Genomic DNA, 14701 nt, shown 5'->3' with positions numbered 1-14701 from the left:
AACCTTCAAAGGGTCGGATAAGACGCTATTCCGCAACACCTTGCGCAACACCTTGACGTCCTATTTATGCAACGCATAGGTTTTGTTCAGTCCATCGCTAAAGCTGTTTTGCACGGTCAGTCAGTAACTGACCAATTCTGGCCTTAGCGGCATCGTAATATGCATCCCTACACTACTGAGGCAGCGAAAAATATCGTATAAGAAACGGATATCATCATTGGCGACGACGGTTTCATCTTGTTCGGCTCTCTTGTCCCGCCTACAAGTTTGTTCAACAGCCCGCTTCAGTTCTGCGTATCGTTGACAAGCAGCTACCTTAGCCGCTCTGATTCGTGCTCGCTTAATACCGGCTTTCGCCTTTCTTCGCTCATAGATCATCCTCTAAATTTCATTCGAAACCCACTCCCCCGCCCTCTTCGCACTTTGCCAGGGTTTCGTCACAGGTCGTGATGAAGGCATTCTTGAAACCGGTCCATTGGTCTTCGGCAGTTCCAACAGGTAGCAACTCCGAGGCTCGGGATTCAAGTTGTTCGATAAAAGCCCTTTTCACTTCGGGATTCTTAATCGGCGGATGTCGTAGCGACACTTAACTTTCTTCGTTCGTCGTTGGTATCTCAGCGATAACGAGGCGATAGTCGGATGCAATATCGGGGTTGCGCTTGTTGCATACATCAAACGGGCTTCATTTTCGGTTGATGCAGATGTGGTCAATTTGAACTCACGAACTCACGTGACGTTATGTGCTGGTCTATGAAGAAAGAGCGATCCAAGTTGTTCCGTGAAACTCTGAAAACGGCTCTCCGTTTTCGCTCATCTCTCCGATAAGGCCATGGCATCCTAAGGTCTGCATTGTATGAGTTAATCTTCGCCCAAGTGAAATTGGATGTTCCCCTTCGGGATTTTCTCAACCACGCTGTTCTGCTGGCTGTAGAAACATTTTTTCTGCTGCAGATCGGCAGCTCTTGTTGGCAATTAAATTTGGATTAATTAAAAATCAGGACATTTTTTGCCAAAACATGCGGATGAAGATTTACATTCGTCAAATTACCCACCTAACCTCTCTGTCTCCCTATGTATAGATTACAGAAGCAGGTATCAAAAACTTGTCTCCATTGTACTCGACCTAGACTACTCGTCGCTAATTCGTGGAGCATCTCGACACTCGCAAGTCAGCTTCAACCTGGTTGAGCTATCCAGTACGTAGAGTCTCTCTATTCCTGATATCGGTGGTACCGGACCACCGTAGCCTCCCGACATTCCTCAGGGGTACGATGCTCCGTTTTCAGATCGGCGTAGATTGCCACCGCCATCCCAAGATTTTTAGTAATGATGTCATGATCCTCTGTTAGGAGTTGGTTACTTTTGTTGAAGATCGTACCTCTTGTTTTGGCGCCCGCTCATACGTTCAATAGCGATGTTAAATAGAATACGGGTCCGTGCATCGACCGTTTCGATAGAACTCGAGTGTGATACCGAAACACGCGCGTAGAACATCACATGCTCCAGGGTAGCTATGATCAGCCTTGAAATCCACGCAAATATGATACGTGGGCATATTGTACTCCCGATATAGGAAGGAATTGTTTGAGTGTATAATAGTTGTTCTAGTTATTCATGATCCCTGTCCTGCTCCTGACGCTTTTTTTTCCTAAGGATCATGGTCAACTCACTCCGTGCTCGTTAATACTTTGCTAAATTTTCCCTAGTTTTTCTAAGCTCTTTCCTCTTCATCGCTTATACGATCACATTACTTATCAAGGTGAATCCTGATCCTAGCTAAGGTAAGCTAAGATATTTTTTCCTCTCCAACGAATGCTGGCATTCCTCGTTCATAAGCATCCATCACTCTCCGTTTTCAGGACTCATCACTGCGACCAGTATAGTTGATCTATTGTGATATCGCCCGGGTGTTTACTGTATGACCTGCACTGCATTTCTTTTTGCTATAATCGTTATTGAGTGAGCGATATGCTTATTAAATTTTATTCGTGTTTGTGTGTATTGTGGTTTACCCTTCCTTCAAAGCTTGATCTACTTTACCCATTTATTCCTCGCTGCCAGTACTATCCCATATTATAACCGTCCCTGGCGAGGACTTATTCATTCCTCTGACGAGTATACTTAACTATAGGAGCGACTTTTGCACTGCCAAGAGACTTCTGTGGGTAAATATAGAATTCAGCATGAAGAAAGGGTAAATGAGGTGCCTGTGAATAAACTCATGTTAAAGTCCCTTGACACCGAATGGCTTAATTCTACTAAGATTCGAACCCACGACCACCCGCTTGTCAAAGCAAACTCGGTAACCTAGCGGCTACGGAGCCCCCCTACGCTTTCAGTTTGTACAAATATCGTCTGTAGCACTTTCCACTCGAACGTGACAAGGGCGCGTATGTCCTCCGTGAGCAGCGTCCCGGCTTCAACTCCGTAAAGAACTACCGATCTCATAATGGTTTTGTACATTGTTAGTTTCGTGCGGCGAGGATCGTAGCGCTTCGCGACGTAAAGTTCCTTGCTAGGAGTTGGATCTTGGTAAAAATTGTGTCTCTCGTTTCAATACCCGCTTGTCGGATCACCCTCTCAAGAGCAATGTTGAACAGCATGCAGGATAAGCAGTCACCTTGTCTCATCCCTCGCTGCGCCTCGAAGGGATTCAAGAGTGTCTCCGAGATGCGCACGAAACATACACTCGATCCAATGCAACGCTGATCAGTTCAGTCAGTTTATGCGGAAAACCGTGTTCTTGCATTATCTGCCATATAGGTGGTCCAAGATTCACAAATCTTGGAAATTACCTAGTGTAGAGCCGTTGCCAGCGTTTTTCGGACATATTGGTAAAGTTCTGCCGGTAGACGGTCCTTACTAGCGGCTTTATTGGTCTTCAGTAACTCGATTTCTCATTTAACTTCTTAGAGATTAGGCGCTGGGATATTGCTATCTTCGCCATTGAGGTGTTCACCGAAGAACTGCTGCCGCTTGAAAATCATCTCGCGCTCGTTTGTGATTAGATTCCCTCCCTCGTCCCTATTATATGTCAGGTTTCGTATGGTTACATGGCGCATAGCACTGGATTGCTTTGAGGTTTCTAACCCGTGTTCTGAATCTGGCAACGATTATTCTTTCGTTTATCGACTCTCACTTCATCAGGGCCGCCTGTGCTCTTGGACTCTGTAAGAATCCAACTTCCCTCCCTCTCTCCAGTAGCATTTTCACCTGGTATGCCAGAGTAGAGAGCAAGACTTGCCCGGACGATGTCTAATGTTTGCTGGTATGCAGCCAACGAACTTCGCTCAGCCCCACGATTTCAAGCTTCAGGCGGTTACTTTCCCTTGCAAGATAAGCATCTTTTCCTTACTGGATAAGGGCCAGTATATTCCATGTAGTATTTTCATTAAAGGTCGTTGCCAATAATCCTGATCGATTTCTTCTTTTATTTTATGTAATTTGCTAAGTTTCGGGTACAGTAAGTTGTGGGTCCCTTAAGGTCCCTGTTCCACCGATAGGGTGGCCATCTTAGAGTAAGCGGGAGCCACTGTTTCCCCGTCTCTGGCTACGTTCGACAACTAAGGTGGCGTACCCCAGCTGGCACTACGTAAAGGTAGGGATAGGAATTAGTAGACAGAGGTTAGGTTCGGCACCAACTTTTCAAATGTAAACAATCCGAGTGAGAATTATTTTCTGCTGGACTGCTGGAGAAAGAAGCCCTCACTCGGTTTGTTTACATTTTGCAGTTACGCTCTTTTTAAAAGTTTATGCCGAGTTGACTTTTTTCTCTAAGTGTTTCAGAACCCTACTAACCGTTAGCATCGAGAAGTGCTGTACGACTTAATTTCACAGATATCTGACCTGGTTATGTATAACTATACCACTTTGCATTCTCATGTAAACGGAGGCCATATTGCAATGAAATAACAGCCAATGCAACTAGAGCCGCCTTATTTTAGACGGTCATCATCATTTAACTCGATCATCGACCTTTCCTGGTCAATTTTCCAGGCGTTTAAGAAATCGTAAGTCCGTGGGTGGAGCGTGCTCCTCCTTTCATATATTTGCTTTTCGACGCATTTATTTTGAACCTTATCTTTCTTTCCGCCTGGCGTAGATTGCCTTCCCCTTCGCAATATTCCTGGATATAATGTCCCAATTCTTATTTATTTATTACCAACAGGCCCTAATGGAGCTTAAAATCTAATACATAAAACGTTGAAACATAGAGACAAAACTCGAACGTAACACTCGTTGTGATAAATTAAAATCAAATACTGCCGAAATTCGGTTGAACGAACGCTGTAGACCAGAGATAGCGCTGTTGGCACTGTAATTGCTCCGACGAAAAGGTAAATTATAGTAGGGATAACCTTCGCAGTGATCTCGTTGGTGCATTCAGGTTCATTTGACGAAGGATGGTAGGGTAGTCAATGTTGGATGTCTAAATATCCGAAACAACCATGACACGCGCTGTTTCTCGGTGAAGTTCGAGAGTATCGATTCGGTTAAGTTGGCAACGATTCTCGTATTGAGTATTTCTCATTGGCTGTCGCCATGGGAGCATTCGAAGAGCGTAGCGTACGAAGCGATGCGGATGCTTGCGATGCGGTAGGTAGCGTTATTGTAGTGAGGGATCCATACTACGGAACAGTATTCTAGGGTCGCTCGAACCAGCGACGTGTCATTCGCATAATCAAGCCTACTGTGTTACCTGACTCACTGCGAATATGCGTTGTATTCGCGGGATCGTGTTGGTTCGAAAGGTTTCGAAAAATATCGCCCTTGTATCGAAAATATCGTTGATTTTGATCACTAAAAATAACGTACTTAAACGTTATATCGCAAGTGCTAGTAGTACGCAATAATTGTATTGTGAAACTGAATTGTTATTTATGCAACTTTTTACAAGTTAAATGCAATAACAAAAGCACAACTTATAAAAAATCGTTTGTTAAGGATATTAGCTGCATATGCGTTATAAACGAATAAAACGCATGGTGACGTTTTATTTCAATAACACGCATATTCGCAGTGAGTCAGGTAAAACAGTAGTTGTCTAGAGGCTTTGGCAACAATTATTGAAACGTGTTATTTGAAATTTAGCTTAACATCAAGTAACACGCCCAGATCCATGAATTGTTCCAATCGCTTAATTGGAATTCCATTGAGCTTGTAATTGTAATTGTAGTGTATCGGTTGATTTTTTCTCGTAAAAGTGAGTGCAGAACATTTGGTCGGATTTAGCAACATATGATTCGTCTCGCACCACCTGGCAAAAGCATTTAGCTGTTGTTGAAAAAACAAAGCATCGTCCATGTTTTGGACAGCGTTAAAATTTTTTAAATCATCCGCCAAAGCTAGTCGTGGGCATTCTAGCGAATGGATTACATCGTTAAAATACAGTATAAACACCAGCGGACCCAGATGACTGTCTTGTACAATCACGGAAGCAGCCGGGAACGAAGGGAAGCAAAGTAAATTCGAAACACAGGAACGTTTTGGGAGAAATCGGTGTTGCTCATCTGCAATCGCTTGTTGGAAATGCGAAAAAAAATTGTTTAATGACGATTAGCTCGAATAACTTCGACGTGGCACACAGCGTTGAAATTCCTCGATAGTTACCGACCTTCGACCGATCGCCTTTTTTGTGAACCGGAAACAAAAATGCCTGTTTCCAAGCTGCAGGGAATTTTCCAGGAGAGATTGATAGACGAAATAGGAGAATGAAGCAAACCAGCGATGCATTTCTTGAGCAGCGTAGCCGGAATCCCATCCGGGCCTTCCACACGATTGTGACAAATGCTTTTATGATATCAAAGTCATCTGCGAAGCCTAGAAGTTCCATTAAATTCCGTCATAAGAGTGTAATATAATCCAAATTGTTACTTGGGAATTCTTCAATAGCGCACCCATAAAAATCGATAGTTTATTTTCCATTTTTCCATCGTGTAGTGCAAAAATATTGAAAATCGATCTAGAACTTGCTGAGTTATTTGCGCTTAAAACAAGTCCATTTCTCGTGACGTGACGCAATATTAGACGTTTTTCAATGGCACTGCTGAGTTGATACGGTTATTGAATGTTTTTTTTTTCAAAAGGTAAACGGCTTCAAATTGCTGGACAAGACTTCGAAATTTGTGTTAATTTATTAGTGACTTTAAAACACTAAATTGAATAGTATCTAATAAGATATTTGAAGCCGCCCTTCTCTATCGATAGCACATATACACTTTGTTATTATGTTTCCAAAACACAGTATATTTCATAAAGTGGATCGCGCCTTTCGAATTTATTTCCGTGTCAGTTTAACACTGAAATATTTTATTATGTCAGGTAATAATTAATTAGTAATTATGTGCGAAATTTCTAGAATATTTCTGCCGAAATTAATTTTGCTTCGTGCCGTTTCACGAAATACAAACTGAGCTGTGAATTCGATTCGTATCGTTTCGATTTAAATCCAATCTCGCACAGGCCTATGAAGACTGCAGTTCAAAAATGTAAGTTCATCTCCTGCATGACGTCACACATTTTGAATCAGTCGTATTCCGAACTGGTCTGCTTAGACTAGAATGAGAACTAGGTGACGGGTAAAATTTTCGAAACACGTTAAGCATTTTACCCAATAATTTCGGAAACAATTGCGCGAATCGTAGAATTTTGCAATATACCGGTGTGACGGTATCTGAGTAACACGCAAGCGAAATCTCTGCCCCCTCTCTGCTCTACGAGGTATAAATACACATTATATACTCTTTGTAACAGTCTGCTAACAACGTCGAACCATGCTTACTCTATATGAAAGAGCTCTGCTGTTCCACGTTGAGTTGTACACCCTGTATGATTTAATGACTTTTTGGTTTAGTAATTTTTCCACAATTTAAGTTTCCTTTAGTTTTATGTTCTCTTCTCGTTCGCTTTTGATGTTCGCTTCTTTTTTATTCTCTCCCTAGCGAACGCTCACGAACTGGAACCGTTGGTGAACGATGTCGAGGTTTCGAAGTCGCATCATGAAAAGTAATTATGTCCTGCATAGCGGAAGGGATGCACTGTGTAACAAACTTAGAACAACACAGTGAATCCTTACTCGTTATACAATTATGGAATAATTCGTACTGTGTACAAAAACATAGGCTGAATGGCATAATAATGATTTTTCTCTGCTGCTGCATTTTTAATAGACGTGACATCGGCACTATTGTGGAGCATAAGCTTAAAGCATATAAATCGGAAAAGGAAAAGTTTGGTTTTGAACCGGAATTGGATGGCGGAACTGGAACTCGTGGCGATGCAGCAATGGATTGTACTTGGTACAAAGAAGTACTTGAGTTGCGAAAGAAAGCGGGCGAATACAGGGTAGGTAGATCAACAATTCATTAAAACTTTCTGTGTTGATCGTGTTTCATATAACTGTTTTGAATATCTAACGAAATAGAATCGCGGCTGGGGTGTAGAAATGAACCCTGAGCTCTTTTCTAAGCAACAGGAGCTATGGGAACAGGTGTCCAGGAGAAGCTCATTGAGCGCTTTGTCATTGGCCTCCAGTGTTAGGTATGTCCTTGTAAGCTCAAAAGTATTTCAAAATTATTTTCACTATCATTCGTGGTGGAAAATCACCGCGTAAAAATATAACAAAAGAACAATGACTATAATCACCCTTGTTTTCTTATTCGTTAGACCAATAACAAAAGAAGAGAAAGAAAAGGAAAACACCAAGAAAAGTTCACCTACCAAGCCGCATACTCGCGGTAGAATTCCCGGCAGCGCACGGCCGGTCGAAATTAATAGAAACCTTCCGGATGGATTAGCATTGTCACGTAGCCGAAAAGATAACATTCGGCACCATTTGGAACGTACAACCGGTCCAGATGTAGAAGAAGGAGCTCTGCTACCATCTCCCACGCGTGAAAAACTCATGCCGACAATTCCACGATCGAAAGGAGATAGTCCCCAGCGAGGAAGTCCTCAAAAAACAGCATTATCTCGACATGGAAGCCCCCAGAAGGGAAGCCCCCAAAAAAGTAGCCCAAAGAAAATGTCCAACAAAGGTTAGTTCTTCAATAATGGTCGATGATGGTCTATTTCCTAGTTTTTTTTTCATTCCAGGACGATCTCAATCAGTTGGACCCACCGTGGCTGCTGAAACAACCGCTGGTGGTATCGGAGGAGGTTCACCCAAGCGACAGGTTCGAGTTGGAAGCACTGCCACTGCCTCAACAGCTGCATCGGCGGCTAAAGCGCACAACAAAAAAACGCCCACCACAGCAACCACGCCATCCCAACCGGAACGTCGGCCAAGACCAAGTAAGTGCATCGACTTGCTCCAATAAGCATAAAACGACAATCTGTTGCATTACATTTAAAACGTCAATTTCAGTTTTTGTGAATATGAATTAGTTTTTTCCTTGCTTTGATTTGCTTCACTAAAATATTGCGTTAACATAAACAATTACCCAAATCAAATCTACTCGGTATCAGGGAGAATTCCCAAAACAAAACACCCTTGTTTACTAAAACAGATGCAATCGTTTGTTCTTTTTACTAACCTCAATGTTAAAGGCATGCCACCAAAACGATATAAAGCATGACAAAGTATAAAAATCTCTTTTAAATTTTGTACTACACCTTGGCAATACTTTACTCGTAATCGGTTACACTTATTTCATTTCGAGCGGATATGTTGCATATCCAACCAGCTGGCGGCTTTCAAGCTCTGCTATCCAATGCTTGGACATGAATGCTCATCCAATGCTTGAGGTATTTTTTCATTAATACCGCCATCAAAAGTTAAAAGCCGGATAAACGAAAAATGCGAATAAAGATTGACACACACCGTAGTCACTCCCACATAGTGCCGAGTAAAACCAGCTTTTACTTTAATTCATCTTTATCTTCATGATGTCACTTCTGTTATCCTGTCCCGAACGCCTGGTCATACCGTACACGTCTTTTAGGGTGGCTTAAATATTAATATCTAATATTTCTGGTGGAACATCATCTTATCTCATTCTACTTGATTTCTTAAATAACTGATAAAACTTTTACTTTTTTTCTCGACGCCCTTGAATAAGCTGGTCAAAACAAAACATTGTGTTGAGCAAGCCTTATTGAAGAGCCAAAATCATTCGTAATTCTAATAAATTACAACAGTTTCAAGTCGCGCGTTCCAGTTATCCTTTCCTACGGGTTTGAACGCAATGCTGCATGAAGTAGACGAAGATGAATGACTGATCCATCACCAGATTGAGCCACCCTAATATTTGTTTTCCCCATACGTACATAGTTACAACCTTAGTGCAGCGTTTCTGTATAGTTATTCTTTTCCGTGTATCTACATCTATCCTCCGCTCTCATTCTATACTTGCACTACTCCTGAACTTATATAGTATGAAGAAAAAAAAAAGACAGCATAGTTGAACCGTCTAACTGTAGATAGGAAAAAACTTATAATAGCTGTGTTTCATCCTTTCTCTGTCTGTAAGTGTTCTGTTGGAGGGTAGATATCGTCCTATTAGGTACCTACTTTCGTACATTAGACACTTGACTTGGAAATGGATTGTTTTGCTGTTTTCTGTTTATCCTCAATATCTGTCGTAGGAACCCTTTCCTAACCGATGATTCCGCGTTAATAGATAAATAGTTTAGATTAGATAGACCTAGATAGATGGTAAAAGCCCTCAACATATTTAACTCTGAAACCATGGGTGGTTAGTGAATTGGTAAATCTAGTTTGCAATTAAAAAATAAACGTACAAAAAAGGTTATTGAATTGCTCGTACCTGTTAAGACCAAACCGTTAGTTTTAACAGAAATACTTTAGATTTTCTATGAGTATTCGGCAATGTTAAGCAGCTGTCGGTAACGAAAATTTCCCTTTGTATTACGTCATACAAACTATGGTTCATTTTAATTATAACTATTTATTTTATTATTCCGTTCATTATTTACGTCTTTCGCCTACGTTGTTGTCCGACGTCATCAACGGCCCGGAGAATACAAATTCCTCCATCTCCTCGAACTCGTCCCCGTCGAATACCACACAATTGCTATGCGAGGTCGATCGCGCTCGGTCCCTGCTGCTAACAAGTACTTGGTTTAAGACGTGCTCAACACTAAACCAACCTTCTCTGCTTCACGTTTTAGTTTGGTATACTGCTCAGTAACCATCCTGAGCATCTTTCGACAATGTCAACGTTGTAAATGAAACAGATAAATTGGCTGAATTTATTGAAGATAGTAATTCGCACATTTCACAACACCCTTTAGCGCGATGTCGAAGGCCCTTGCGTATTTTAAATGGGCTTGTTAACGCGTCCGATATCTTCACACAGCACTCTTCACCGTCTATCGTGGTCTCAATCAGTCTTGTCAGCTTCATGGGAAAGCCGTTTTCGTTCATAATTTTTAATAGCACTTCACGGTTGATAGTATCATAGGCTGCCTTAAAATCTATCAATTGGTGGTATGTAGGGACTTGCTATTCGTTACTCTTTTGGAGGATCTGCCACAACACAAAGATTTGGTTCATTGTCGATTGTCCAAAAACCCGGTTTGATAACGTCTCACGAATCAACTGGTTAGCGGCAGGCGGTAGCAGCCCCGTAGCGCCAAAAATACAAAAGATAACTATACTTTCTTCAACAATATCGTAAATCTATACTTATAAAAATGGATTTCTGTCTGTCCCAATGTTCCTTATAGAATCGAAAACTACTGAACCGATCGTCGGTTTTTGGGGCTACGGAAGGTTCTCTCGATGGCAAAATACCCCTCCCCCCACTAAGAGGGGGGGGGGGTTTCTATACAAATCTATGCCTATAAAAATGGATTTCTGTCTGCTCTATGTTCCTTATATAATCGAAAACTACTAAACCGAGCGGAGTGAAAATTTGCATATAGGGGGTTTTGGGGCCAGGGAAGGTTCTTATGATGGTTGGAGACCCCTCCCCCTACTAAGAGGGGGGGGGGGGCTCCCATACAAATGAAACACAAATTTCTGCATAACTCGAGAACTAATCAAGCAAATGGAACAAAATTTTACATGTGGGTGTTTTTGGAGACAAGAATTTTTTCTATGGTGAATTGTGACTCCTCCTCACCTTAGGAGGGGGGGCTCCTATACAAATGAAATACAAATTTCCTCATATCTCAAAAACTAAATAATCAAATGGAACCATATTTGGCATGTGGGTATTTTTGGCATGAATTTTTTCTATGATGTAGGGATGGGAACTATCATTAAAAATCGTTACTGATAACTATCAGTAGTTTCAGTACGTTACTGATAACTATCAGTAAATATCAGTAATTTTACCCATCACGGCACTGTAGCAAAAAAATAGGAAATTGTAATAACTGCATTATTCATTGTAATTTTACATTGTAATTTATCAGGTGAACTTCATGGGGGCTCGCGCAACCACCGACCAGATTTTTTCCATCCGACAGATCGTGCAGAAATGTTGAGGGTACATCGTGTCCTCGGATCACATTTTTATTAATTTCAAAGCAACATACGATACAGTCCATCGAGACCAGCTATGGTACATAATGCACGAAAACGGTTATCCGGATAAACTGACCTGACTAATCAGAGCTACATTGGAACGAGACCAGCGAGTATCGAAACGAGAGGCATGATTTTCATCGGGGGTAGAAGTATATGAATCACGACATACTTTCACTGCTTGAGAATCCCAGAGACTCCCATCTACATCTGACGAAATTCAATAGGCTTCGGTGGGCCGGGCACGCCGTAAGGATGCCGGATGACAGAGCAACAACAACAGTTCTTTTCAACAACCCCACCGGTACCGGAAACACGAAGACTCGACATGCAAGATGGCTTGACCAAGTCGAAAGTGATTTATGACTTTTGAGACGACTGGGAAATTTGCGACGAATGGCCCAAGATCGAGTTGAATAGGAACGACTGCTTGAAACAGTACGAACCACCCCGGCTCTGGGCTGCTGACGACAACGACGACATATTGTGTCACTCTCATCTATCGTACACAACTACCGACCATTAACTTTGAACCAACTGATTTTTCTAACGGGGCGACGTAATTGTATCAGTAAGCATCAATAACTGCGAAACCTTACTGATACTTAGTGATATTATTGCTTACTGATAACTATCAGTAATTAATGATAGTTTTTCCATCCCTACTATGATGACTTGAGACCCCTTACCTTTTTAGGAGGGAGGGCGCTCCCATACAAATGAAATACAAATTTCCTTATATTTCGAGAACTAATCAAGGGGCCGTGCACTAATTACGTAAGGCATTATGGGGGGAGGGGGGCTTCCGCGAAATCTTACAAAATCTTATTTGGGGGGAAGGGGCGCTTAATTATGTCTTACGTAAGATTTTCACTCACGAAAAAATGATGAAAAAGTCATATTTTTGATAGCAACTCATGTTATTTGTTACAAAAATTTTTAAATTGACGAGGTAAGTTGTGAAGTGTCGAAATCTTTCATGCTGCAAGGAAATGCGTAGCAACCTGCTGAGTATTTTAGCCTTGCCCACTCAAGGAAAGAGCAGTTGGCTTACTTGTTCCAGAGTCTCTGATGTCATCGGTTTATGGTATTATTCCAACATATTTCGTTGCAATTTCCTATCCCAATCCCGCAAGGCAGCCGCAATCCTTTATGATATCACGAGAAATATTTTTGTTTAAAAGTACACAACTAATGTATAGCTGTACTAATGGAACAAGTGCTTGATAAGCTACTATACAACAAAAATGTTTCTTGGGATATATTGTTCTTCTGTTCCCAAAGATCTTGCCCGCCGCATGTGACCAGAGTGGGGTCAATATTTTGCTTCAAAGGAAACCGCGGTCATTACAGATCTGTACATTAGACGCAACGCAGTGCCAATTCCAACATAAGACCATGTCGCGTGTCATCTAGAAGAGGCAAAGAAGTTCTTTGTATACTACTTGACGAGGACTCGTTTCAGGGTGGCAACTACCTCGAAAAACCTGTAAAACCTGAAATTGCCAGGGAATTTGAAATTACCTGGAAAAACCTGGAATAATCAGGGATTTTTTAACAAAATCAGGGAATTTTTCAGACAACCCCAATGATCGATTCATTGGGTAGTCAAGAACACTTAGAAATAGATAAAGATGTACGGCTCACAAGCGATAGATTGGGTTATCGATAATTAGCTCAGTGTTTTGCAAAGGGCCTTATTCTGCAAGGCAAGTGAAGTGATATAAAATATTTAGTTTGCACTTACTTTGCGCGTTTCGTTTGGCGTTAGTCAAGTCGAATCGAATGACATTGAAGTTTCAGGACGGACATTTTGCGGCATGTGACACAATTCGTATAACAGCGAAGTAAATGCCAGTGGCACCGCAGCGGAATTTGGTTTTCGAGAAAAATGTTGGACTCACGGCAGTGCATAAACTTGCCATACTGTTGAATGTTACAAGTTGTAACCGAAATGCGGGTGTAGCGATCCTACCTTCCACGTTACGAATTTTTGGCTCTAGCTTGGACCCGGAAGAGTAAATCCCGATCAATCCAGGCAAAGTGAAATAAGCCGCGTTGGTCAGAAAGTAGAATAGCCACCAGTGGTTAGCTCAATTAGACTGCTTTTTTGCATGGCAAGAGCTAGCCGCAATGGGCACTAAAACTCCGCTTGCGCCTGAGTTTGCGAATAAACTTGCGATTAAAGTGCTGAACGATTTAAATGTATCAAAAGGTCCTGGAGTGGATGGATTGACGCCATTTATCATCAAGAACTGTGCGCAAGAACAGGCTGCCCCGATATCTCTGATTTTCAATCGTTCTCTTGCTGACTGCACGTTTCCGTCCATTTGGAAGATAAATGCTAAAATGGTCCCAATCCACAAATCAGGAAGCATTCAACTCGTTGATAACTATCGTGGAATATCGATACTTTGTTGCCTTGCTAAAGTCTTCGAAACAGTCGTCCATCGTTTCCTGAGCAATGCTGCAAAACCTTTGATCAGCGAGCTTCAGCATGGTTTCGTCGAACGTCGTTCTACAACTACAAACCTTATGGCTTATACCAACACGTTGTTCCCTGCAGTTGAATTCCGTCGCCAAGTAGATTCAATTTACGTCGATTTTTCGAAGGCTTTCGACCTTGTTTCGCATACGTTCGTAATCGACAAACTTGCCCATCTTGGCTTCCCGAGTTGGATAGTTGAGTGGCTGGAATCATACCTCACCGGACGAAAAGCTTTTGTACAGGTTGACCATGAAACCTCAACAACATTCAACGTCACCTCAGGAGTTCCTCAAGGGAGTGTACTGGGTCCGCTTATTTTTATTCTGTACGTAAACGACCTCACATATCGGATATCATCCGGGAAATCACTCTTCGCTGACGATCTCAAAATCTTTCGGGTGATATCATCCGCCTAAGATTGCACCGCCTTGCAAAGCGACATCGATCAACTCTTGTTGTGGTGTGACGAAAACGGAATGGCTGTAAACATCAAGAAATGTAAGGTAATATCTTTTACTCGCTGCCTAACTACTACTGAGTTCCCATACAAGATTGGCTCGGCCGTCCTCGAGCGGGTGAATTCTATACGTGACTTAGGTGTGATTTTAGATAACAAACTGCGATTCAATGAGCATGTAGCATTAACTGCTGCTAAAGCCTTTTCGGTTCTGGGTGCTGTTCGCCGCCATACAGCATTTATTACAGACGTATATGCTCTT

The 14701-nt window shown here is 41.8% G+C and overlaps 1 protein-coding gene across 1 annotated transcript in view; it reads left to right on the top strand.

Annotated features, from left to right (window-relative positions):
• Window positions 1–14701, top strand: part of LOC128733204 (uncharacterized) — a 119313-nt gene that overhangs the window by 68355 nt on the left and 36257 nt on the right. The window contains exons 7-11 of the mRNA XM_053826899.1: window positions 6942–7005; window positions 7170–7344; window positions 7424–7539; window positions 7666–8036; window positions 8095–8292. Of these exons, the coding sequence (XP_053682874.1) occupies window positions 6942–7005; window positions 7170–7344; window positions 7424–7539; window positions 7666–8036; window positions 8095–8292 (924 nt within the window). The remainder of the gene's footprint in view (window positions 1–6941; window positions 7006–7169; window positions 7345–7423; window positions 7540–7665; window positions 8037–8094; window positions 8293–14701) is intronic.

The sequence above is a fragment of the Sabethes cyaneus genome, chromosome 1 (assembly GCF_943734655.1).
Source record: "Sabethes cyaneus chromosome 1, idSabCyanKW18_F2, whole genome shotgun sequence".
NCBI lineage: Eukaryota > Metazoa > Arthropoda > Insecta > Diptera > Culicidae > Sabethes > Sabethes cyaneus.
The sequence above is the reverse complement of the archived record's forward strand: the minus strand, read 5'-3'. Positions and strand labels throughout refer to the sequence as shown.